This window comes from Lycorma delicatula, chromosome 8, assembly GCF_047948215.1.
Source record: "Lycorma delicatula isolate Av1 chromosome 8, ASM4794821v1, whole genome shotgun sequence".
In the NCBI taxonomy this organism is placed as follows: Eukaryota; Metazoa; Arthropoda; class Insecta; order Hemiptera; family Fulgoridae; genus Lycorma; species Lycorma delicatula.
Genome location: NC_134462.1, coordinates 69,322,822 through 69,350,637, shown reverse-complemented (window position 1 = coordinate 69,350,637; position 27,816 = coordinate 69,322,822). Strand labels below are relative to the sequence as shown.

General features: G+C 29.4%; 1 protein-coding gene across 1 annotated transcript in view; it reads left to right on the top strand.

Moving 5' to 3' along the window:
* The first annotated feature begins 566 nt into the window (after positions 1-566).
* Positions 567-27,816, top strand: part of LOC142329474 (uncharacterized) — an 88,173-nt gene continuing 60,923 nt past the window's right edge. The window contains exons 1-6 of the mRNA XM_075374143.1: positions 567-788; positions 11,179-11,365; positions 12,733-12,847; positions 16,626-16,878; positions 21,716-21,871; positions 25,408-25,492. Of these exons, the coding sequence (XP_075230258.1) occupies positions 567-788; positions 11,179-11,365; positions 12,733-12,847; positions 16,626-16,878; positions 21,716-21,871; positions 25,408-25,492 (1,018 nt within the window). The remainder of the gene's footprint in view (positions 789-11,178; positions 11,366-12,732; positions 12,848-16,625; positions 16,879-21,715; positions 21,872-25,407; positions 25,493-27,816) is intronic.

Sequence of the window (27,816 nt, the reverse complement as noted above, 5' to 3'; positions counted from 1 at the left end):
TAGAATACCTGTTAAAACAGAAACTATTAATTTGAATACCTAAATCCGGTTTGATAAATCTTTTTCTAAATTTTTTTTATCTTTTGGAAAAATCAAAGATAAATATCTAAAAAATTTGACGATATAAATTAAAATAACCATAAATGGAACATTAGAATATAATTACTGATAATTTTTTGTCTTTTTTTTTTAATGTTTTTTTTAGAATGAAATCTTTTGTTAATTAATGAATATATTTAAAAGTAAAAACATAATCTTTTTAAGCGACTACCAACGTTATTTAAATATAAATAATTGTTAATTGCTGAATATAATTATTACATATTTATAATAAAATTATTATTAATTATTTATGTAATTATAGTATTTATTTGCATATAAAAAGCTTACACAGGTTCCATTAGTTACGTCAACAATCAGTAAAATTTGTTATTCGATTACAGTTGTTTCCCTTGAAATAAGTTAATTGTGGAAGGAAGTGATTTAAGTCAACTGATAACCACAGAAGATAATTAGTTAATTTTCAGTTTTGATGCGTACGAGATAAGTCGTCGGTCATAAAAAAAATGATTGAAGATAAAACATTATCGTTGTGGTTAAAAATATTTATATTCATTTTGATTAGTAAAATAAACTGTTTTGATCAACAAAACAATATTGTGAATTTAAAAACGAATTCAATAAGAAGTCGACAAGTTATAGAATCGATCACAAATTCAAGCTCTATCACGTCTCATTCTACCAGAAATGATGGCACCATCAACGTTCCTGTAATATATTTAAATACGGTCAGTTTATATGTTTAATTTTTTTTTTCTATAAGTTTAGTTTGTGTAAAAATAGCAACTTATACGTAATTAATTTAGTTGCAATACGTAAAAAAATGACGACTATTAAAGTAAAATTGAAATAGAAAACACTCAAAACTGTTTAAAAAACTATTTAATATTTTAAAACTAGATTGCCATAAGCAAGCACCATCAGAGATAGATATTTAGTAGTTACTAAGATATTAACTTTAATATCTTAAAACAAAATAATTAAAAACTAAATAAATTATATTTACGATACGTTATAAAAAGAGTACTTCTATCCACGTTTATATAATAAAAATAAAAATAATTGTGAACAAAAAAAAATGATAAACATTAGAGAATCCCAGACGAAACCTTAAAAATAATTGGCTTAAAAACCTAAGTCTAAACTTCTGAAATTTCCAACCTAGATTGCCCTCAATTTGATTCCAATTCAGATTTTTTAATCTAGCTTTCCGTTTCGACTAAATCAAAAGTTATTAATTTTGAGTCATAATTTATTTTAATTTTATAAACAATTAAAAATACTATAATTCTAGTAGATCTAAGTATGACTTTTAGTAACGAATAAGGATTACGCTAAACAGTTACTGAAATAAATTGTAAAACAAATAAAATAAATTGAAAAGAAATTTGCGCTAAAAAACTTCTACGAATATTTTATTTAAAATTTAAAACCAGATGGCCATTTTGTTTCATGATCATCATTAGTAGACAGTGAGAACAAATGTTATTTATTTATTTATTGCCACAATCCATGTTCAATTTCAGATCTAATTCGTTCAGTGGTTATCCTCTTGAGGAATAAATAACGCTATCGGTTTATTTTTCTCTGTATTTAGACTACGGGTGTTTAAGATCAGCCATTTCTGAATCGCCAGTAATCCCTTTTCGACAGTAACGTAAGGTAATTCCAGCTATAGTTTTGAACTGGACGGTGGACACACCGGCTCATCGGTGACTTCAGGAGCTGGGTAGAGTGGAAGCACGGTGATACCAATTACGAGCTCACCCAGTTTCTATCAGGGCAGAGGCGCTTTCAAGATTACCTGTACCGTATGAGGGAGTACCACGAGATGCTGCTATGATTGTAGGGAGCAGGATACAGCAGAACACGTAGTGTTTTCATGCACGAGTTGGAGAGACTTGAGGGCCGCCATGATGGGCCACGTCGCAGTAAATGTGGATAATGTCATAAGTGTGGTGTTGGGTGACAGAGATGCTTGGACGAGTGTAACGACTGCGGTGTCAGCCATAATTAGAAACAAGGCAGCAGAGGAGAGGGACAGGCAAACTGGAAGATTGCAGTTGACCTGAGGCGGAGTGACCGATGCCGGATGGTTATGGGCGGCCAGCCTTAGGAGGTGGGCGGTGGGAGCTCCTCGGAATCGTTGTTCACCAATGATCCCCTGGGGACGTCGCTCTGGCTATTTTAATTCGGTGACAAGAGCGGGCCCGGGTGATTGCGCAGGGGCTGTGTACATACCATGTGGATTAGGTCTGTCCCCTACGTGACTAGAGGGGGAGGTTTTTTAGCGGGTTACAGCCCCACACTTACCGTCACAGTGGACTTGGTGGCGGCTGGCAGAGCTTTTTCCTCCTCCTACGGAAAACAAAAAAAGAAAAAACTATACTTTTGAATACCTCCTGCGGAAAACAAAAAAAATCTATAGTTTTGAATACCAGATCGTGGATACCGGTGTTCTTTGGTGGTTGGTTTCAATTAACCACACATTTCAGGAACGGTCCACCTGAGACTGTACAAGACTACACTTCATTTGCATTCATAGATATCATCCTCTGAAGTAATATCTTACGGTGGTTCCGGAGGCTAAACAGAAAAATAGAGAGCTATAGTTTTTTAAAAAAACTAAAACGGTGTCGTCTGCAAATGAGATAATCTTACATTTTTCAATCTGCAATTTAAGCATATTATTTACACATAGAAGTAAAAAAATATGAGACAATACAGTGCGTCGTAGCAGACAGAAAACATTAAAATTCAAAAAGGTGAAATCATTACCAGGATTTCAGCAAAAGACCTTTTGTGAACTCTCCTTTAGACAGCTGCCGAAAAAAAATAAGTCAAACCCCGTGAATCCGTACTTTTCCAATTTGCATAGCAAAACTTTATAGAGAACGTTGTCGAAAGCTTTTTCAAGTCTAAAGAGAACAGCCAAACCTTTTTTACCTTAAATACAAAGCCAAAAGTTTGTTTGTTTGTTTGTTATCGCATCACTCGAGAACCAACCAAGCGATTGCTTTCAAATTTGCGGGATATATTCGTGTTATCCCAGGAAGGTTTTAAGTCATAGACCGAGGCCCTAGCCCCTTGGAGATGAAGATGTGAATTAAAGTTATTCATTAAAGATAAAAGATTAATCCTTTTATTTTTGTCACCATGGCAACAGAAATAAAAAGTTACGAATTTTTCGTTGTCAAAGGTGTGTGTACTTTAGTTATACAATTACTATTGCTCTATTTTTTTGTAATACAGTTTCTTTTTCATGTTTCTATAAAAACTGAATACTTTAATTGTTATTTATCAGTAATGTTCTCACAATCATTATTCTCGCGGTCACTGCGGGATCCTAGGAGTAAAGTCCTCTGGCTAGGCGGTAATGTCGAGCGAAGCGATTTCTGCGGCCATGTAGTAGGCCCCGTTGAGCCCTTGGGTCGACTCCGGTCACCCGGTTTGTCTACGGCCACCTGGGCACCGGAAGTGTTTGGGGGATGAACTAAAAGTTCATTAAGGGATGATAAAGTTGAGTTCATTAAGGGAATTAGGAAATTAGGAATAAATTTCGTTGTCGCGAATGTGTGCAATTTATTATTGTACAGTCTAATGTGAGTTACGTTGTTTGTTAATAACATTCTACTGAATAATTCCGTTTGGTGCGGTCATTCATTCATTAGTCTAATGTGGCTTGTGTTGCATAATGTTTTAAATGTGTCTAATGTGACAAAAATAAATTTAACTATCCTAAAAGAATATGATTTCAATTCACTTCAACCGAATACAGTCCATACTAGCTCCAAAAACATAACAGGTACAAATTGCTGAGACTATAGTTCGACCGAATAATCCTTCAAATACTTTTTATATAAAATTATTTAATAAAATTTACATTAAAGTTATAATGAATCTCTCTTCCACGGGGAGAGAATTGATAATAGAAAACCCGTGTACTGATTAGTAATAATCTCAAAATGTGCAGCAAATCATAGAAACTCTCAACACTTATATAGAAACATCCAAAGAATATCTTGTGATAGATTCCCAGTTTATGAAATATTTATTAAAGTTTTCCTTTAGCTAGTCTTTTGCACCACGTTGGATGAATCCAATAGCTCTCTTTTCTTTTATTTTTTTCTGATTCCTAATATAACAAATGCTCATAACACAGAAGCTTTCTTGGAATCTATGTTGACAAATGAACAAATGATGAAAACCATGGGTTTTTTGAGGTGATAATTTCTTACCGAGTGAGGTACAGAAGTAGTTCGTGTGAACAAGATGACAACAATGATAACAAGTGGTGGAAAAAGTCACCAGTTCGCACCTAGCCTTACCGTAGGAATTATAGAAATTAAATGAAAAGAGAAATGAATGTCAGAAAAACTTACAATAACTAGGTTTTTTAAAAAAATCAATAGACAAAAACAAATCGATCGAACCGGTTTTATTTCTATCGACGTTCTAACACGCACTCCGTGGAGGAAGTATATAAACGGTTAAACATACATTATTAATTTTTAATAAAATAAAATTATTTTAAATTTTATACAATTTAATAAAGAAATGTACTAATTAACAAGAAGGTTAACACCTAATGCGATCAAAATAATGTATATTTCTATTAAGAAAAAATATATTATAAATCCTTGAACTAAAGAACAAAAAAGTATTGCAAAAATGATCTACTTATTTTTATTTACTACCATCATTAGAATATTTCACTTATTAGTGAATATTAAAGGTAACAACTTATGTAAAGTCATCTGAACTACTGAATTACTATCTGTTAAAAAAGAGAATCGCTCTATCTTGGTATGGAAGGTTAACTTACTTTCCAATCAGATAATAGTCAGTCCAAGGTTAATTTAAGTGGCATTGTTTGGTAATAGGATGTAAAGTAAGATATCTCAGACAAATCAGGAAACACTTCTTTTTCTAATTACTTTATAAAATTAACAATAATAATTGAAAAAAAAGGTTCTTATCGGTTATCTACCCGCCACGTATTTTTCCGTTCCGACGGAAAACAGAAACTAATATCACATAAAATCTTATAGTAATTTATTTATTCATTCATTAATTATGTATACTGATTCCAAAATAACCTCCTTAATAATGATTATTTTTAATTTATTTTTGTAGTGTAAAAAAATATGTCTGACCCGATTTTAATCAAGAACCTTCAGGATGAATTTGAAATTATCATGCCACAGAGTGGCGGTTAAATGATTCTACATGATAATGCATGAAACATCAATCATTCCTAAATCCCATGACTGCTAATTAAAACTGATTTTACATTGCCTTTTGCGTGAAACCAAATTATACTGTTAACATATAAGTATATTTATGTGGTTTAGTGAAGGTAATATGGACCTATCTGAGGATACCTTTACTTTTTAATGATTTTATAAAAATGTAATGTGGACACCGCGTGACTTCCTTGCACCCCTATTAAATTACATATACCCATTTTTTTTGTAAAATGAAAAGTACATAAAATTTGATTTCATTAATAACTTCTGATATTTTTTCATATTTTTTTTTTTATTGTTACTTTTGAATTTTTTTTATCGTAAAAATTTTTTTACAATCGCAGGTTCTTTCTTTTTCCTGTTTAGCCTCCGGGGATTACTTCAGAGGATGAATGAGGATGTATGAGTATAATTGAAGTGTAGTCTTGTACAGTCTCAGTTCGACCGTTCCTGAGATATGTGGTTAACTGGAACCCAACCAACAAAGAACACCGGTATCCACGATCTAGTATTCAAATTCGTATAAAAGTAACTGCTTTTACTAGGACTTGAACGCTGGAACTCTCGACTCCCAAATCAACTGCTGATTTAGGAAGATGCGTTCACCACTAGACCAAGTCGATGGGGGTGGGTATACAATCAGAGGTTAATAATTATTAATAAATCAATATATTTAAATTTAAAAAAAGAACAGGATATGAAGTCTAATTCGAACCGATGTGCCTTCCCTTTAAGATTCAAATATTTCATTTATTAAAATATTATTTGGCTATAACTCTGGAACCGATGAAAATAAGTACCACTTATGATATATCGTTGAAAATTTCTCAATGAAGACTTATTACTGCAGTTAAGAAAAAGTCCAAAAGGCAAACTTTTTGGATTTTGGGCTTTTTTGGTTCACTCGATTGCATTCAAAAGGGGAGATGTACAACTAGATGTTACAACAGTCCTAAATCCAAAATTTCAACATCCTACGGCTAATCGTTTTTGAGTTATACATATACATACATACAGACGTCACACTGAAACCAGTCAAAATGAATTCAGGAATGGTCAAAATGGATATTTCCGTTGAAATCTGAAAACCGAAACTTTTCGCGATCACAATACTTCCTTTACTTCTTATAAGGAAGGAAAAGGAATCATGATCCTGAGGAGTTTACTGGAGAAGAATAATTTACTAAAAGAATTTTATATTGAAATTTTAACACTGTGCATCAAATTGTGAAACATATGAACTCTTATATGAATTTAAAAAAATTAAAAACACTTTATACCTCAGGATTTTCAGGCAAAACGAAATATCATTTGTTTTTTGATCATTGCAATCTAGAACATCATCAATGCAGAAACTAATTTCGCTTATGCAAACAAGCTTAAATATATAAGTAGCAAATTAACAACATTTTATGTAAATGGTTTCAGAAAAAACTGATGAAGGCTCTCTTAGGTTAATTTTTAAATCGATTAAAATATAACAAAAAAACGCAATTGAACATAAATAATAAAAATTTAATAAAATTAATTTGTAACTTTTTTACAACTCACCTCATCTGAATGATATAGGATGGTCTACATTTATAAAAGTATGGAATTTGTGTAAAAAAAAACTTATTATAACTTTAATTGGCATATTTATGTTGCTAAAATTACATAAAAATCATTGATGTCAAAATTTGAGGTAGAAGTTGGTATTTATGTGCACATGGTCAAACAAATTATAAAAATAGGGCTTCAGCATTAACTGAAAATTTGTTTAATTGAAACAAAAATTTATTTTAATAACTAAGTTTATGATAGCATACAGTAACCATTATACAATTACTCTTACTCTCAAATACACTTACACTTTGTATTTTATACAGAAATAACATTAATTTATAATATCGTGTTCGCAGCTCGATCAGGATATTGATAGATTGACAACTGAAAATGTTTATGTAATCACAATTTATTATTTTAAGAACATAAGACAAATCAATAATCACAATGACAATAACAATAATAAACGACAATAATAAACAACTCACAATAATATTCTGATTAATAACAATAATGACAACAACATACAATAATAATAATATACAATGATTACATTCAAAACGGAATTTTAAGTAATCGTCAGGATTTATTTACAAGTAGTGAAATATTGAAAACTATAATTCAGTCCCACTGACAAAAGACATTAGCATGACCGCTAATCTTAACACTTTTAACAATTAGTCTTGCATTAACAGCAATAGTGCAATAGATAAGACAAGTATAAAGTTCTTTAACTATAAATACCTTTGCTGTTCACAAATAAAACTACCCTAACAATTTATGAATGAAATATAGTACATTATCTCTTTTACTTATAGTCTAACAGTAACTCACCGAACTATTTCTTGTTTTCATGTACTGTCCACATGGGAATTACATGTGACATCACCTTAATCGCATCGAACGTGTAGGCACTAGAAATCCGCTCTTTCACCAACTCACATAACAGCTCCACGCTTAGAACTCTCTCGCAGAACTCACATCATAAGGTCCCGCTTAGACTCACTTGCAGACTGATCGTCAATTGGTCTTCCCTCCTATTCTCCTATACTCCTACTCTCTTTACTATGCAGGACCGGATCCAACTCGAAGCGTGAGAATGATCGTTCATCACAATTTTCCATGAGATTCCTACCCTGGTCCGGTAACCCTTCTCACGGAATAACATCTGTTTAGGTGTGTCAGCGGGTAGTATTACAAAGGACAATTGTTAAACGGACCTGTTAGCATTATTAAAAGGGTCTCTTTTAGCCGCTTTCTGGATTTTTCCCATTCATATTTTCTTCTACGTTCTTTTTAATTGGCAAGAATGCGTTACTCGGGTTCGTTATACCGATCTTGTTAGAATATTTATCATAAAATTATTAGTAGTTTGTACTGATTTGATGATAAAATATTGCTACAGCTACTGTTTGCATATAACATCGCTATTATAAAAATATTAAATTGTCACAATCACTGTTTTTTAATTACCAAGATAAAATTTAAACTTCAAAATTTAGATTCCACTATACTCACAAAATGGTATTATAGAGGAAGAAGAGGAAGTCAAAGAGGATGAAAGGGGAGAAACAATACTGAGATCTGAATTTAAGAAAGTATTGAAGATTTGAATGGCAGAAAAGCTCCTAGAATAGACAGAGTCCCTGCAAAATTACTGTGCAGTGCAGGTGAGGAAGTGATAGATAGATTATACAAACTGGTATGTAATATTTACAAAAAAAATGGAAGTTCATCAGACTTCAATAAGAGTGTTATAGTCATAATACCAAAAAAAGCAGAAGCAGATAAATGTGAAAAATACAGAACAATTAGCTTAATTACTCATGCATAAAAAATCTTAACTAAAATTCTGTACAGTAGAATTGAGAGGAGAGTGGAAGAAGTGTTAGGAAAAGACCAATTTGGTTTCAGGAAAAGTATAGGGACAAGGGAAGCAATTTTAGGGCTCAGATTATTAGTAGAAGGAAGATTAAAGGAAAACAAACCAACATACTTGGCATTTATAGACCTAGATAAGGCATTCGATAACCTACACTGGAATAAAATGTTCAGCATTTAAAAAAATTAGGGTTCAAGTACAAAGATAGTAGAACAATTGCTAACATTTACAGGAACCAAACTGCAACAGTAATAATTGAAACTTTGCTGTGTTCCTTAGCTAAGAAAGTTGATTGAAAATGATAGTCAAGTGCTCTCACGCTGCAAATTTATTAATTATATGTATTCTAAATCTTACATATTGCATCTTACATAAGTTATGATTGTCACCTTCCACTATAGCTGAACATTTAACATAATTCTGTCATATCTTCCACAGACCAAACAATTTTTGTGATGGTTTCCCTAAGGAAGCTTGAACCTAGTTCTCATGTAGGTTTTCAGTATGAGAGAGAGAAAAGCACTGAAATCTCTATATCAGATTGAAATTATGGGTGGAATAATGGATGCACACTATCTAGAAGGGATATCAAACCATACCTTTTGCCTTTTAGTGAAGCTGCTTGTTTCATTTTATTTCAGCTCTAAATAATTTACCCTTACTCAATCCCATCTCTTTGCCTTATCTTTGAAATCCTTCTTTTAATAGTGTTCAGTTGGTTACTATTGAACTCTTATTGTACCCATACCAAGAACAGTAGGACCTTTAGAAGTACTGCAGCCTTGGTTTTTATGTGTATTCTTCACACAGACTTAACCTGTGTTTTGTTTCCTACTCAGTTGCATTAACGTACAATTTAGAGTAGCAACATTTATTGGGTAAAACTTAATCCTTCTAATGCAACACAAAGTGAGGTATCTTCCAACATTCTTAGTTTATAATGCCTCCTTGTAAAAGTCCATATTAGGGAAGAGTTTTAATAAAATGATTTCCATAACGTTTCTTGACAAGATAATTAATTCAAACATTACTCAAAGGCAGATAACCTCCTTCCTGTTTTTTATCCTTAATTCCTTTTTCCTTGAATAACAGTATTATTATTAGGTCAGTTGCTGTCTTTATTCCACCTGTGACATCATACTGGCACCTTTAGAAACTGGTAGCCACTTCTTCATTGGGGCTCAGTGAGGCAGTAATCCGTTTGGTTGTGTTATATTTCAGTGAATCTGTTCCTGTTAACTAGATTCAATGAATTTATCACTATAGTCACCAAAGATGTTTGGTTTCACCTTAGTATTAAAACAAAAATGGAACCAGCATTGTTAATCTGTCCTAACTTTGTTTACTGATAAATTAGTAAAATTGAAATGGCAGTGACCACTATTTAATGTTTTACAGAAGAAATGGGAACAAACTAATCATTGTTATATGAAAAGGAAACTCTTGTAAATAAAGTTGATGATTACTGATGCCTTTACACAGACTGAATATATGATATATGATTATATCAAAAATGTTTACTATGCATTCATATTATGAAAATATTAATGTAATAGTTTCTTGGAAAAACAGTAATTAAAATTTTTAAATAAATCTTAATTAATGATTTCCCAAAAACATTTAACTATATTATTGAAAACCTTAAAATTTTGTGTTTTTTATAAAGGGCAATTTTTTTATAGTCGTACCATCTACTGTACTAAATATCATCTTGTATGACAGAACAGTATTTACATAAGAACTACTACACATGTATTCAGTAAGATTGCTCATTAATTTTATTTCTTCTGATAATCTAGTCATTATTATTTATATCATGTTACTCTTTGGTATCGTTCTTACTTTTTTGTCTATTTCTTTCTTTTCTTACTTTTTTTTATTTTCAAAAAAAAAAAGAAAAGTTAAATCCGAGTATAAATTTTTTATGAAAATCAACAACTTAATAAAAACTAGTTTTATATTGTTTTTATTATTTGGTTGTTAGTACATAAATTCACTGTCGATAAAAGATACCAATTTCCTAAAAATCAGGCAACTTTTTTGTTCCAAATGTAGTTACTTGGACAAGTTAAATATAAATTTTATAATAAATAACTATAATTTTTTTTTATAAAAATTAAAAATCTTTAAGATAAATACAACTAAGACTTTCTATGTACCTTTTAATAAATTAAAATTATTTTAATAATGATTTTTAAACTACAAATTATTTTAAGAACAAACTGAAAGAAATTTAATAAATATAATTTTTTTAAACTCATTTTATAATGTTTCAGTCATTTCTTTGGTTGCACAGTTTTTCTATTTTTGAAAAGATTACATTAACTTTCTATTTGACTGACGTTCTATTTGATTTTTTATACCAACCAAAAACTATATTTTTTAAATATTATAACAGATAATATTTTATGAATAATCTGAATTTTGTTTTTATATTTACAGACAGAACTGATAAAAAGGCAAGGTTATTTGTTTGAGGAGTATAAAGTTATAACTGAAGATGGTTATATACTACTGCTGACAAGAATTGTAACTGGAAATTTAACTTCATACAATCCTGTTTTAATTATACATGGCTTTTTGGGAACATCTGAACAATTTCTTTTAATGGGACATGATCATGGATTAGGTAATCACAATTTCAATTTTTTTTATTCAGTAAATAAATATGTGGAGAAATAATTTAATTCCTTAAATGAAACTATACAAAATATAATTAATAATAACATATTTTATTAATAATAAAATAAAATCTAATTAATAACATATCCTAGTCACGCAATCCATGAAAAAAAATAAACCTAAAGTTGAATCATTACATGAACAAACAACACAGCTGTCTCCTGGCCCAAAATCTAAAAATGTTTCAGTAGATATCAAGGGCTTCCAAATTTACCATATGAATCATTTATTCATTTAGAAACCATATTAAAAATTACCATTAAAAAATAAGGTTCTCAAAATCCTTTCAGATATGTATGTTGCACATCACAACCCTTCTGATTACAAGTAATGAAGTTCCTTCCCAAAAAGGCATAACTTTCCCAAAAATAACAATATCTTATGTGGCATGCTTACTAAAGTAAGTGAGAAATGAAGTGCTTTCCTGTTGCCAACTTCACCAAGCCAAATATACTATTTCATATCACGACATTTCAACTGAAGTACAGGGGATATTCAGCCCTATTAGTGACAGTTACCACTAGCAGACTACCTGTGTAATGAATATCATTACTTTTAGAGAAAGCAACTATTTTTGTAGTGCCATCTTCAGATAATTTTAATATTTTCTTTTAAATAGTTTATAATTTTACTGATAATTCAATTTAAAAAAACATGTAGTACTAAATAAATTTTTTTTCAGCTGATAAAAGTTAATTTAATGTTAGAATTCTTAAATAATTTAAATAAAACCAATTACCAATGAAAAGTCTAGTAAGACTTTCCTGAACAAACATTCTTATAGTTATTGCTGTTCTTTCAATTAGTAATTCATTTTGAATGAAGCTATTTTCTCTAATTGCTATTTACACTACATACACTAAGTTAATACAATTTATTTATCTCATGTTTTGGTGGTTTTATGAAATTTTTTTCAATTATTAAAAAATTAGCTTTTCTGTCATCTTGGGGTCTTATATTTAATTTACAAAATTGATATTTATATATTTCATGTATCTTGGTAAACCTTACATTAGTTTGTTTGAACCAACGTTTGATAGCTTACACCATTATTGCATAATGATAATTATAAAATTTAAATTTTGGTGGTCATTGTGAGGTGAATTTAACAGCCGATCATGGCCATTCATGTATTTTTGTAATCCTCTAATGACGTTTAATCCAAATCCAAAATCCGAGACAAAAGGTGTTCACACACATACCATACACACATATATAATGAATTCAATAATGAACTCATTCATTAAAAAGTAACTAATATAAGGTAAATATAAATTTTATACATATTTATTATTTACTTAATTTTTCTAACAGCACCCATACTTGCCGATAATGGTTTTGATGTCTGGCTTGGTGACCAAAGAGGAAATGTGTATTCAAGTTCACATGTCAATTATAAAAGAAATAATCCAAAGTTTTGGGATTTCAGGTATGTTTTTTTTTTTATTTTGTAATAATATGTTTTCATATTATCTAAGAATCTAATAAAAATTTCATATTTTATATATTTTTTAAAACCAGACTGTTACAATTGCTCCTCATGGATCTGATAATAATGTTGATTAAAATATCAGAGAAAAGAAACTTATTTGTATTCTAAATGGTTCAATTTATTGAATGCATTTTGAATGGTGTACTTTTACACCATTAAAATTACATTAAAAATATCCTGGTATCTTTCAAAATGCATAATTCTTCTGCATAACACTCGCACCATACTACTCAAAGTACACAGGAAGCTATTCAAAAGTCAGGTTGGGAGGTGTTGCCATATCAAACTTAGATTCCTGATCTCGTACCATCAGAATTTTTTTGTTTGGTCCTCTCAACGAGTTTTTACGCTGTACCGAATACAGCAACAATGAGTAGTTCAAGAATATGGTACAAAAATGACTAAGACACTGAGGTGATTAGGTGAATAATTCATTACTACTGAAATAAGAAAGCTCAAAAAATGGAACAAGTGCTTAAATGTAACAGGGAATTATGACGAAAAGTGGTGTTAATTTCATCATCATTGAATAAATAACAATTTTTCAGCCATTTTTCTATTTAAATATTGGACGACTCTTGTAGTTACATATCGACTAACAGAAGGTACCAACATGGCACCAAATAATGGAGAAGACGATAATTTTGTTAATAACTTAAATCATAATCATCAAAAACATTTATAACCAAAATTACTTTTAATAATAAATAATATCTACCAAACAAATTTTCTGTAGGTTCTCCAAATGAACCTATCATATTAGAAATACACATACAACCATTTGAAGGGAAAATCACACATACACACACACACACATACACAGAGAGAGAGAGAGAGAGAGATAGAGAGAGAGAATATTATATTGCAGCTAAGGTAAATGGATGTAATAGTTTGTAACCTTTTAATAAATAATGAAATTAAATGTAATAGTGAACACGAAGAATCCATTAACAGATTTATCAGTTTCTAAGATGTTAAAAAATTCAATTAAATAAAAAACAATAATTACTAACACATATAGAAAAACCGCATATACAGGAATTATTTTTTCTCTTTCAGAAGGAGTTCCTTACAACTGTTTAGAATTGTTGTATGCTATACATAAAAAAAAATGTTTTGTATTCTTTTTATCTTTACAGGCTTTATCAAAAATTTTGGAAACATTTGCAACAGTTTACTACAGTATTTTATTTAACTGCTATTTTTTTTAGTCAATAATAACATAGTTGTTAGTTTACCCAAACAAAAAGGCAAGTAAACCTCAAAAAAGACAGAGTAAACCTTTAAAACTAATTCTAAAAATAAAAAATTAAAATAACAGACTTTAAAATAATTACACTAAAAGGTAAAAGTAAAAGAAGATTCTTTTTTTATCCTTCTTTAATATTTAAATGAAGTTAGCACCAAATTAAGAACAACTACAAACAACGTAGGTCTACTAACCCTTAATTTGGTGACAACTTGCAAAATACAACATTTTAAAAAGTTGTTATACTTTCCTGGCATTGGTTATTTTTCTTTTACAGCTGGGTTGTTTACTTTAATACAGTGGAAAAATAATAATACATGAAATACAATTAAAAATTGATATTCTTAAACATTGATTGGCTTCCCCACTCCTAATATTGCCCCAAAGTATTTTTTGGTGCCACTTGTACTACTACTACTATTATGGTTAGGAAGACATAAAAAATTTGGTTAAAAGATAGATGCAATAAATAAAAAGATGGCTTTTTTTCAATTTTTGGGGAAGAGGAGAATTTGGGGGCAAATTTTTTTTAAACGGTAAGATAAGCATATATACATGTACTAAGCTTAATATAAATTGGGTTATGTTTGCAAAATGTTGAGAAAAATTGATCCCAAAGAAACTATCTACTCACCTCTCCTCCCTGATTGAGACATTGACCCCAAACCTTTCCCTACACATTGCCCCATATACACAACAATCTATGCCAAATTTTATCAAATCAGTTTATCCAGTCAAAATTCACCTGGTTAAAGTTGTCTGGCTCCCTGTTCTGTTTCCTAAATTGAAAAAAACTTAGAAAAGGAAGATTTGATGAAATACAGAAAATGATAAAAAATGAGACAAAATAGCTTTTAGCTATTAAGAATGAAGAAAACAAGGAGTGCTTTCAAAAGTCGGAGCACCAAAAAAGTTGGGAAAAGTTCTTCAATTCCAAAGAGGAGTATTTGAAGAAGATATTATATTATGTGACCACAATTATCTCTTTTGTCAGCTGCAGCACAAAGTCAGATTCTTTCCGGACAAACCTTGTATATCTAGAAGAAACTTACAGCAGGATTACCAGAGGAAGTCTGTCTACAAAACAGAAAAAATAATCAAAACTGTTCATTTAGTGAAGATTAGGAGTTGAACTTTAATAAGTTATAAGTTTCCAAGAGAAAACTTTCTTCTTTTTCTGAAATCACTTAAAGTTATAAAAACATTCTTACTGATTAAAATGATTTTTCAGCATATTCTATTAATTAATTAAATGTGTATATGGCTGCTTTTGATAATGAAAGCTCAGTTAACAAATTAAATGTGTATATGGCTGCTTTTGATAATGAAAGCTCAGTTAACAAAGTTAATATATTAGTATTAATATATTGATCATGAAATCAATATATTAATTTATTATATGACTGCTGTTAACTGTTGCTGTTTTTATAAGGATGTCTCCCTCAAGTACTGTCTGATGGTTAATCTAATTGAAACTCTGTTTATATTTATATTTCTAGTGTGTAATATTTTATAATTTTTTGTAATTTTTATAAATTTCTTACAATTCCAAAATTGTATCAATATCAGAAATAGAATGTTTATTATTTATTAGATGGTCTACCATATTACATAAACTTATTTCATTATATTTGTAATTTCTATAATGTTCAAGAAATCTAGTTTTAAAGAATCTATTCGTTTTTCTTATATAGATATCATCACAATCATAACATTTAATTTTATAGATTTCTCACAGATTGTTTATTTTAATATTACTGTTTTTGGTTTTTAAATATTTTATTATGTGGCTATTAGGTTTGTATGCTGGTTTAAATAGTTCTTAATTGTAAATTTTTGTAATGTTTTCAATGATATTCTTAAGTTTATAAATACATTATGTATATGTTTTCACTTTTTTGTGTCTATGTATAAGCTGTAAGGTAGTTTTTTCATTATTTAATTTTTCTTTGTTATTATGTATGTACTGCATTGCTCTATTAATCATATTTATATAAGTGTTAATTTGATAAAACCAATGGTGATAAGATATTTTATGAATTTTCATATTTGTTTGTTACAGTACTGTAACAAACAATACACCATGGTATGGTTTATTTTAGTAACATAGTATTTTGTTAATTTTTTAATATCTTTATTTAATGTACAATTAATAAATTGAAATCAATCATAAATAAGGATGCAGGATCACATGAAAGTACTATTATGTTAAAATTAAGGTAAGATATGTCTTATCTCAATATTCTGTACTAGGTAGTTTATATTTAGAATTTTAAAAAATATATATAAATTATAAACAAGAACAATTCTTTTTTTCACAGGTATTAGATGGATACTCAAAAAGTTTTCAACAAAGCATCACAAAAATAGAGTTATACAGAGAGATTAAGAAAACAATTCACTAACTTACCAAGATATATAAATGAGTCTCACCATTTTAATTTAATGTTTTTCATAACTTTTCAGCATTCATGAAAATGGAATATATGACATACCAGCCTTTATAAATAAGATACAGAAAGTTACAAAAGCTCCTCAAATTTCATTAATTGGATACAGTATGGGTGGAAGTACATTTCTGATTGCTGGAGCAGAAAAGCCCAGGTATATAGCAAAAAATGTTAAACTGTCAGTACTTTTAGGACCATTTTATTGTCCACCGAGGGCACATCGATCTCCACTTCTTGACATTGTAGCGTTTAATGCAGATAAAGTTGTGGTATGTATCTATTAATCTGAATATTAGAAGTAGATGTATATCTGTAATTAGATTTTTAATAACAATTTTAAAAAATTATTCCATAATTTCAAAACAAACAAGAATGCATTTTATCAGATAATATTTATTTTAAATTCATAAGATCTGCTTCCAATATTATGTTCAAAAGGGTTAGCTTCTAAAGTCCGTTGAAATGCAGATGCTATACAGATCTAAATATTTCAGTGAAATATTTTCTCTTTTCATCTTAAACACTGGCTGCATAATTAGCATCACTATTCCCAGAAAAAGTAACCAACTGCACCCTGAGATATTTGTCTTCCAGCACAAATTTACTGTTGCTCTGTAGCAGAAGTGTGAACAATCCTAGTTTCCCTGTCATAGGTCTTACCTACCTCTCAGCCTCTTGTTTTTCTGTTTAGCCTCTGGAACCATCGTAAGGTATTACTAAAGAGGGTGAATGAGGATGATATGTACGAATGTAAATGAATTGTAGTCTTGTATTGTCTCAGGTCGACCATTCCTGAGATGTGTGGTTAATTGAAACCCAACCACCAAAGAACACTAGTATTCATATACTAGTATTCAAATTTGTATAAAAGTAATTCCCTTTACTAGGATTTGAGCCTTAGAACTCTTGACTTCGAAATCAGCTGATTTGTGATGATGAGTTCACCACTAGACCAACTCGGTGGGTCTGCCAACCTCTCAGTCCATCAGTCTCTCACACCACAACTACTCTGGCAGTCATATTTTTTTGTTAATACATACACTTTGTGGTAGTGGTAGACATTAAGTTATGATAGTAGTAGAGTTTAGTTTATGTTATACTTATTACACAATATAAATAATTTTTTTTACCAAATATAATATACTGTACCAGTCATTCAGTTACTAGCATAGTTTAATTTCTACATATAAACATAATTATTACTCCATACTTTATGTGTTAATTTTGCTGAACTGCCAAAGTTAATTGAATCATGTATTTTGAAAAGGCAACATCTCCATGTTTTTACAATTTCTACTTTTTTGTATCTTTCCTCTCACTTTTGTAAAGGAACCATATTTAGTGTGAAAAGGTAACTTATGCATTTATTTTAATGGTGGAATCATTAGACTGCTGTTTCTGTGTAGTTTGAAAAGGAAACAACCCAGTACATGATCCCTTTTCAAAATACATATAACAGTTGTTTACTATGGAACCACTATTAGGCGATGCTAGAAGTAAATCAGCCGATAGAAATTCCCTCATGATAAACGTGGTAAATTAGTTGGATCACGAAGTAATGCAATTCCTTGAGAAACCTCCTTAATAATATAAAATTTTATTAAATCCTTTCCGGTAACAAAAACACAATATTTTAATAAATTGTGAAAAAACACATGTCCTCATATCTTAATATGACAATATTACATGAAATGTTAGTTTCAAAATTTCCTGAATTAGAAGTTAGATATCATTTTTTCCATCAATACTTCTAGGAAAATTTTTATTTTCCTTTGAAAGACCACAAATTGATATATGCTCTACATGTGAAGATTTAGGCTTGAAAATTGGCGATCCTCATCTCAATGACAATGCGAAACATGTAACTATTGCTGAACTTTTGGTACACAGGAGAGCTAAGAAATTTTATTCCAAAATAAAAGAGATGAAAAAAATGTGTACCGATAAAAACTTAGAAACTTTTTCAGCTTTGTATGTAGACTACACTCAAAATCTGCCCCTGCCCCGCCTACCCATATAAAAGATCTTTTATTGTTGACAGTTGTGGGAAAATGAGTTCTGTGTTCACAACCTAAAAACTGACAGAGCAACATTTTATTCTCATCGTGAAGGAGAAGCCTGCGATAGACCTAATGAGGTGATGACTTTCATTAATCACTACACTGAGCGCAATGTTCCTCAGCATATAATAGAATTGCATGTATTTTCTGATGGCTGTCCTGAACATAATCACAATCATACACTGGTGGTTCTTCTAGCAATGGTTTTATCAGGTCGATTTTAAAAAAATAATACATTATTTGCCACTACACAGACACTCCTTTAATGAATGTGATATGGATATCACCACAGTTAAAAGAAAAATTAGATGAGCTGATCATATGTACACTCATGATAAATATGCTGAACAAATAAAAAAATCAGCAAAGTTTAATAAATTTGATGTTCACAAAGTTTCTATCATTAAGAATAGATTTTCAGAAATGGTGGTGGTTTCATTGTAAAAGAATAGTCCTAGAAAAAAGTTGTGGCAAGAATGATCTCAAAAATCAAAAAGTATTTTTTTCTGTTAGCAAACATTATAGTTAACATTTTCTTTGGAAAGTAAAGGAGTACTGGAGGTGTCACAGTTTATAGGTGGCCTAAAAATAGAATGATTTCCACTTCCAAAAATTGCTGATGCAGCGGTCCCTTTATCTACCACCGAGAACTATTCCAATAGAATTTGATAGTTCTAATCCAGTAGAACTACCAAGGTGTAGTTCTATTCTTATGATTCAATTGGAATCTAAAACTTCCAATTGACATAAAGAAGATAAATGCTCTTCAGAAATTAGAATGATACCTACCGCAGGAGAAAAAACATGTTTTGCTGAAATTCTTTCTTGGCCGATTACAAACAAAGAATCAGTTGAAGTTGATTCGCACAATGACTCTGATGGTACCAATTAATTTCATTTTATTTATTTATTTTTTTTTTAAATTTCATTTTGATAGTATTGAATTTCTCTAATGTTGTAATTTTCATTATTGACTTTTATTTACAGTTATGTAATATGATAATTTAACATCTAATTTTCAATCTTTTTATGACTGTAGGTTACTAAAAAACTGATATTATTGTAATACTTTTTTTAAATAAAATTTTTATTTGCATTTAAATAAGTGTTTTATAAGTAATCGCTCCTTAAACATACCTTCTTCTTTCTTTCTTTTTCGTGTTTATCCTCCGGTAATTACTTTTCAGATAATACTTCAGAGGATGAATGAGGATGATATATATGAATGTAAATGAAGTGTCTTGTATAGTCTCAGTTCGACCATTCCTGAGATGTGTGGTTAACTGAAACCCAACTACCAAAGAACATCAGTATCCATGATCTAGTATTCAAACCTGTGTAAAAATAACTGACTTTACTAGGACTTGAATTATGGAACTCTTGACTTCCAAATCAGCTGATTTGGGAAGACCCTCAAACATATCTTAAGTTAACAAATATTAACTGCTTCTGACCCTATCATTTTCCTAAAGCTATTAAAATTCTTATTTTACCAAAAATTTCTTATGAATTTTGAAAAGGAAACATTTCCAAAATTTCAAATTGCCATTTTTAATATTGCAAAGCAAATAAAAAATTTGTTAGCACACTAATAATAAGTTTTATTGCTAGTTATTTAAACCATATTACCTCATTTTCCTGTTTCTTAGTTTTCAGTGAAATGGTTTTGTCTCTCCTGAAAAATTGTACTTTTTGGATATATTCCCTTTTCAAAGTTCATGATTTAATTAATTCATTTGGACAAAGCAACAGATGGTTTAGGTAGATTTCATAAAAAGTAATGGGTACCATGATTCGATTTCTGGAAAATTTTGACATATCTTTGGGTTTCACATCCCCCAGACCCCCAAAACCACCATCAGCTCAAAAGTTTATACATATATTTCACTTTCTTGTGGACATAATAACTGCCGTAATTTTTCGTCAATCACTTTCAAATTGTTCCTTAAAAATAACCCGTCCCAAAATCTCGGTTGAGTTCGTTAACGGCCAAAATTGGATAATGGGGATGGCTTTTTCGAAAAAAAAAAATATTGCTATAAATTTCTTATTAAGTAAAATATTGAATTTGTTGAGTTCCTACTACTCTTTGGATAAGGGCCTAAAACTTATTTCAGTAAAGTTTTTTGATATTACCAACCATTGGCCCAGGGGGTTGGAAAAATAGTGTTTTGAAGACAAAAATCATATCGCCCTTAATAGGCACAGTATTGAATCGATTTAAAGTGGTCATTAGTCCTCTAAACATTACCTAAAATCTTTGTCTGAATAATTTTTGATATGACCAACCCTTACGGCAAGCGATGACCAAAGGTTTGCTGGAATTGTAAGAAGATGATTGTTAAACATGTAAAACTTTTTTCACATGCAACCATTGTCGTATTGAGTAAATTTGAAATTTTTCTTAATTTTAAGATGGAAATCTTTTTTTATCTCTTACTTAGCACTAGTGAAATCTACCTCCGACTTCCGGTGTGCTGAAAGGGATTTTTTTAATATAAAATGATTGATGGTATAATTGGGTAGATCAATTCTTAATGACTACAAATAAATTTGATTTGACTGTAAATTTTTATGAAAAATAAAACAATAAGTGGTGTTATATACATCAACTAAAAATCACAGATGATAAATTTATATAAAATAAAAATTATCTTTTTTAATCTCATATAATTTGTTTAATGAATTTGGATAAATTTTTTAAATTGTAAAAAAATTAAGATATTATAGAAAATTAATTTAACTTTTTATACAATAAAAAATGTATTTATGCAAATTCATAAAATACAAAATTAAGAAGGATAAAAAATATAATTTGTAATGAATAAGTAAACAATTCATTTGTAAATGAATTGCATTAATAAAAAAGGATAAATAACTTTAATTCATCTGATAATCAGACATAAAACAAATGAAATTTTAAGAGAAAAATGTTTACATTTGAAATGTTATAACACCACAACAGATATCTCTCCAAAATTATTATTTGTTAAAAATTTTCATTTAAAAAAAGTTTATTAAATGCTATTTTCAAATTTTCTTACAGAAGTCGCATGTAAAAAGAAGACTCTATGAATTTTTACCAAGAGTACAGACAATGCAAAGAATAACAGAAATTCTATGCAGGCCTGATGTAGCAGTTGATTTTTGTCTCACATTTGTAGGAATGGTAGCTGGAGATAACAGAAAAAATGTGAATAGAGTAAGTAATGGATAAATTAAACTTTGCCATTTTTTGAATTTTCCACCACTAACAGGAGGTAATTCACAAATATTAAATTTGAGTTATTTTTAAAAATATTAACAATATTATTAACGATAAGCTATTTTTCTTTCAGAGTTAATTATGAAATTTATTTTATACAACAGAGATGCCAGTTTCACTTCTATTAATTCTGACATTTAAACTAGTTTTGCAATGCTTTAGTATTCAGCAAATAATATTTATGTAGTATTTGTTTATTTATATGTTTACTTTTCAAATTTAATGTTTCTGTGAAATTTATATTGCCCATCCACAGATGTTTGTCCCCAAACAGCAAATGTAAAGGCAAACCTTAATAAAATCTTTGCAAATCATAGAAACTGGATTCACAAAGACAATAATTGAAGCAATAAAATGTTACACACACCATACAAAACCTAAGATCTCAACATATTAGAATAACATGTTCACATGTTATTCTTGTCTTTGTATTTCTTTCTTTGAAGTAAAAAATTCATAGCCTTAAGTGAATTTATGAACGAAATGACTGGAAGAATAGGGATTGGAAGGGAAGTGAGACAGACTTGCTGCACATCACCAACACTGTTTAGTATATATCTGGAGGAAATAATTAATTGCTGTCTAAATGGGAAAGAGGAATAAAGATTGGGGGAAGAAGAGTAAAATGTATATGTTTTACTGATGACATGATGGTGCTGGCAGAGAGCCCAAGTAAACCAAATGAAATGCTTGATGATTTATATGAAGTTGCAAAAATCAGAGTATGAGAAACAACAAAAAGAAGTCAAAATGTACAGAATTTGGTGGAAGAGATGAGAGGATTGAGATTAAGATGGGAAATGAAGTTTTAGAGCAGGTGAAGAAATTTTAGAACTTAAGGAGCTTTATACCTGATGACCTGACTTGCACAGAAGAAATTAAAACAAGGACATAAAGAAGTAAACAGGCATTTAATAAGCAGGAAAGATTGCTGTATGGAAAGTTAAACTTAGTGTTAAGGAAGAGATTAATGAAATGTTTATTTGGTGTGTGATGCTCTATGGAGCTGAAACGTGGACAATGAGAAAGCTGACAGAAAATTAATTGAGGCTTCTGAGATGTGGATATGGCGCAGAAGAATGGTAAATGCCAGATGGCAAGACCATTTATCAATTGAAGAAGTATTAAAGAGAATCGGAAAGAACAGGAAAATGTTAAATGGGGTTGAATATAGGAAAAGGAACTGGCTAGGACAATGTACGAGAAGAAGGTGTTTGTTAGTCAATGCAATAGAAGGCTTGGTAAATGGAAGGAAAGAAAAGGAAGGAAGATATTTCAAATGATGGATGGAATTATGGAAAAAGGAAAATATCCTGAAACAAAGAGGTTAGCATATAAGAGGATAGAACAAGGTGGAGAGCAGCAGTCATGACAGGGCCTGTCCTAATGGCAGAACACAATGAATGAATGAATGAAATGGATGAATATTTGGATTCCTTTCAAAGACTAATACCTCGCACCATAAAAGGTGCCGATACATTAATATAATGTACAAATATTTTATGATTAGATTGTATTTATTCACTAAACAACATTTAAAATTATCATGCCATTCTAAGACTTCATCCTCTACCAGTCTAAATTGAGTACTATTCATAACTGGCTGGGCAATACGTTCTAAAGACTCTTCCGATGAATCAAAAGTAACATCAATGAATATAAGAGTAAGAAGAAAGATCATATTTACATGAACAAATAATTTTTTTTTTTTTTTAACCTCCGGTACCACCATTAGGTACTTCAGAGGATGAGATGTATGATTTGTAGCGTATGTGAAAATGCCATGCCTGACCAGGATTTAAACCTGGAACCTCCGAATGAAATCAAGATCCCGATCAAACAATATTAGAATAATATAAATTTACAAGCACATAAAAGTTTTCAAAAATAATATGTTAAACAAACAACATACTTTGATACATAAGCACAAGGTAATATTTTTAAGATGATTGGGATTATTTAACAACAATTCCAATAATAATTTGACTGAAGAAGGAGCTGCATAATTACGTACACAAGGTTGTAGAAATTTGTTTGATACTAGTGCATTCTTCTTCACCATAATGGTTCTCCTAACTAAAGCAAGTTTTGGTTTTTGATGACTTCTTTTAGTCATCCATCCTTTGTTATTTTAATAAATAATAAAATATGGGTATGACCAAGTTGTATATTAATATTTAACTCCTCATTATCCTCCTTTTTATTATATTTCATTGCATTTGATTTATTTTTGTTTATTCTGAAATTGAATTTTTCCCTTAATGATAGATATAGGCCATTCAATACCCTAGTTTAAGCCAAAATAGTATAATTATAATATATTAATTTTTTCATTCTTGTAATGATATCCATTCTCAAATTTTTAAAATAAAAAATGAAAAGATTTTAAAAAGTAAATGAAATATTAATTATACCAAACGCAACATCAATTACATATATTGTTCAATTAAGAGATTTTCAAACCTTTTTAAAATGGGCATCATTAACATCAGTGATACCAGATACTCCAATAAAGAAAAAACTGGTAGCAATAAAAGGCTTTTGCAGTAAAAAGTTCTATTAATTTGAAAGTAAGTCATTAGTATTTAATAATTACAAAATATTGAGTATTAAAAAACCACTGTTCAATCAAATTTATATTTAAGACATTAAAGAAGTCATTATTTTATGGAACTGCAGTGGATAGATTGACTCCTGCAACAATGTGCAACCCATATTTTTTAAAAAGTCATGATATTGTCATTTATTTTTATTTGTAAAAAAATAAAAATAGGTCCTGATCAGTAAAATGTAGCTCAGTAATAGAAAATTACAATACCTCCAACATTGTAGGTTAACAGCTCCTACATTTACATGAAGTAAAATTAAAACTAAAGGAAGAGGCTACATTTTTGCCTCATTCCTTTCATATTGCAGTTTACTTTATTTTTTAATTATTATAGCTATACGTTCTTGTACAAATTATAAATAACTCTTCCTTTTCTATACTTGAAAGCTTTTTTTAACCATAAACATTCTAAACAATTTACACATGAAATTAATACAAATAAGAGAAAACAATGGACTTAATTTAACTGTATAATAGATTAAACTTAATAAAAACCTAATATCATGAAAATTTTTTTTTTACTCTTCTCTCAGTAATAATATGGTAATTCGTAACATAGGAAACTTTTGATTTTTTATCAATAAAAAAATCATATGCAGGTGGAACGGCCAAAAAGAATCTGTATGGCGACTACACCTATGTATAATCCTGAGAGAAAAGGCAATTAACAGCAGAGGATAGCCATACCCCAGTTACCCTTGATATAACTAGCCTATTAACATATCAATTTTCTTCTTTCTATCTAGGAACATCTAAGAGTCAATAATTGATGTCTTGCTTCATCCAGGATAACAGTTCTTACTAAAGTCATACCCATTTTATTGACAGCTATACTCTAATCTTAAATTTTTTAAATTTTTTTTAGGATATGGTTTCTTTATATTATAGCTTAGGATTGGCAGGAACATCACTGAAAACTTATCAACATATTGCACAAATTTATAAATCAGGTAAGACATGCTTAAAAAAAATTAACCATATTTAAAGAAAATTATAAAATCAAAACTGGAAATAATAGTAAGCTGGAGTAAAATTGACAAGTTTAAAAAACGTTTTACCATTTTCAAATTTTTTTATATTTAGAAATAAAAGGTAATGTACAGTATGTATATCAGGAAATTATTGGGAAAAGAGAAAATATGCAAGCAGAATTTATTCTGTTCTTTCCCTAATAAAAGTTGTCTTAATTTTATCAAAAAAGGTTCTTTTCAAAAGAATTAGCTTTCTTTTAAACTAGCTTTAAGAAAAGAAAAACACTATTAAAAAGAAAAAAAACATATTGTTTGCTTCCTTTATTTTTTGTTTTTAACATTAATTTTTCCAAGATCTTTTTTCTGGGATTAAATAATTAGGATGTAAAAGAATTTTTTAAAATAAATACCTCTTCTTAACATCAACCACCTTTTAGAGGGACTATGGCATGAAATTTTGTACAATGATAAAAATGAGATATAAATCCAAGTAATAAGATAAAATGAGATATAAATGACTTAAATCCAAGACCTCCTAATGAAAGACAAAAGTAGTAACTTCACTCAAGTAGCAATGGATGATCTAATTCCTTTAATCAATGATATCAAAAATTTCTCACTAAAATATAACTTCAGGTAAAAAATTTTAAAAAAGTAATGATTTTTAACAACAAAGGAATAGATTCCAATTAATATTCTTAAATCCATCTATTAAAATCTACGTTAGATGACTTTATATTAACAATTACTCTAAATTTAATACACGTAAACACTTTTTAAAGAGTTTTTACTCTGAATTGAAATAGAAAATTAGCACCATAATATTAATCAATACAGAGAGATAATTTCCCCTGATAACAAATTTATTTTAATATATAAAATTTGTTCAGTGGTTTACCACCCAAAAGAAAAGATGCTGATGAAATATTTTGTAAAACTTTTTCGAATCTTGGACAACCAAAAAATCAAGATCAGTTTTTTGTTACAATCATAATAATTTCTGTTTTACATACTTCTTTCTGACGTACATATAAAGTAATAAGAGATAAATGTTACAGGTGAAGAAATTAGAAACCCTAAAGGTTTTCCCATGTCATCTATATTGATACTTGGATTTTCAATCTTGAAAATTAAAGTTTTAAAAATTGATATTTTAAGTGTAGATCCCATTCAGCTCCTTTTTGAGGTATAAAAATGTATTTATCAGAGTAATAATTCATCTCAATAAGTCGGTCCAATTCAGTGCAATATTATTCAACAAGGCTAAAAAAATTATACATACGGGGTACTTTATTAAAAAAAATATAATAACTATGGGTACTGTGATACCCCCTTAAACAATATGACCACAAATCGAGCTGAAGCTGAGATATATATACCAGACATTTATGCCAAATTTCAATTATTTTGTTTGACAAGTTTTTAAGATACAAGACAAAGACTATTCAGAATAATAGTGGATGTCTCCCTCATCCTAAATCCGACTGACTTAAAACTTTAGAATTATAAATAACTTAAAAGTATTCCTTCATTGTACTAAAGCTCAATTTTCTACAACCATTACACAGAATGTCAAAATTAAAAGAAAAAATTACCCCCTCTCCTTTTTTTTAAATTTTGTCCAAAATTTAATGCCATCAATGCCCCGTACGTATGTAAAAAGTAAAATTTAGAAAAAGAAACATTACTGAAGAAGGGCTTATGCCCAAAAGCACTTTAATGTGCTTTAATTCTGTACTTTGTGGAGTGGCTGAATAAGTTTATATTATATAATTAGCTATATACATTATAATACATATTAAAAAATATATATATACATATATATATAAAAGTAATAGTCCTTTAATAAAAGTAAAAAGTAATTTTATCCTGCAAACAACAATTTAATTGATTTAATAAAATGGTGATTTTTATAGGTAAAAACCCCATTCTCTGACAGATGGAATGTCCCAAGAAATCATTCATATGTCATAACCTATAATATACTTCAATGTTAAGCTAAGTTGTGGATAGAATTTTACATTAATTGATCAAGCCAATTCCATAAAGTAAAATGAAAAGTAAACAATACTGAATACTACATGAAGCAGTGAATTATATTATAATTAGTCATGGTTGCTAAAAGAAGTATTTTTCCTAAACTGATATGATTTCTCTTGTTCTTATATATAAGATTATGTGTTGTCTAGTATGCCTGTCATAAGATACATGTTATTTCTGAGAATTATTAAGCCATTTTTGTAACTGCTTTCTCATGTGATGTCTGCGATTATTTGGTGTCACCACCACTGTGTGCCTTTCAT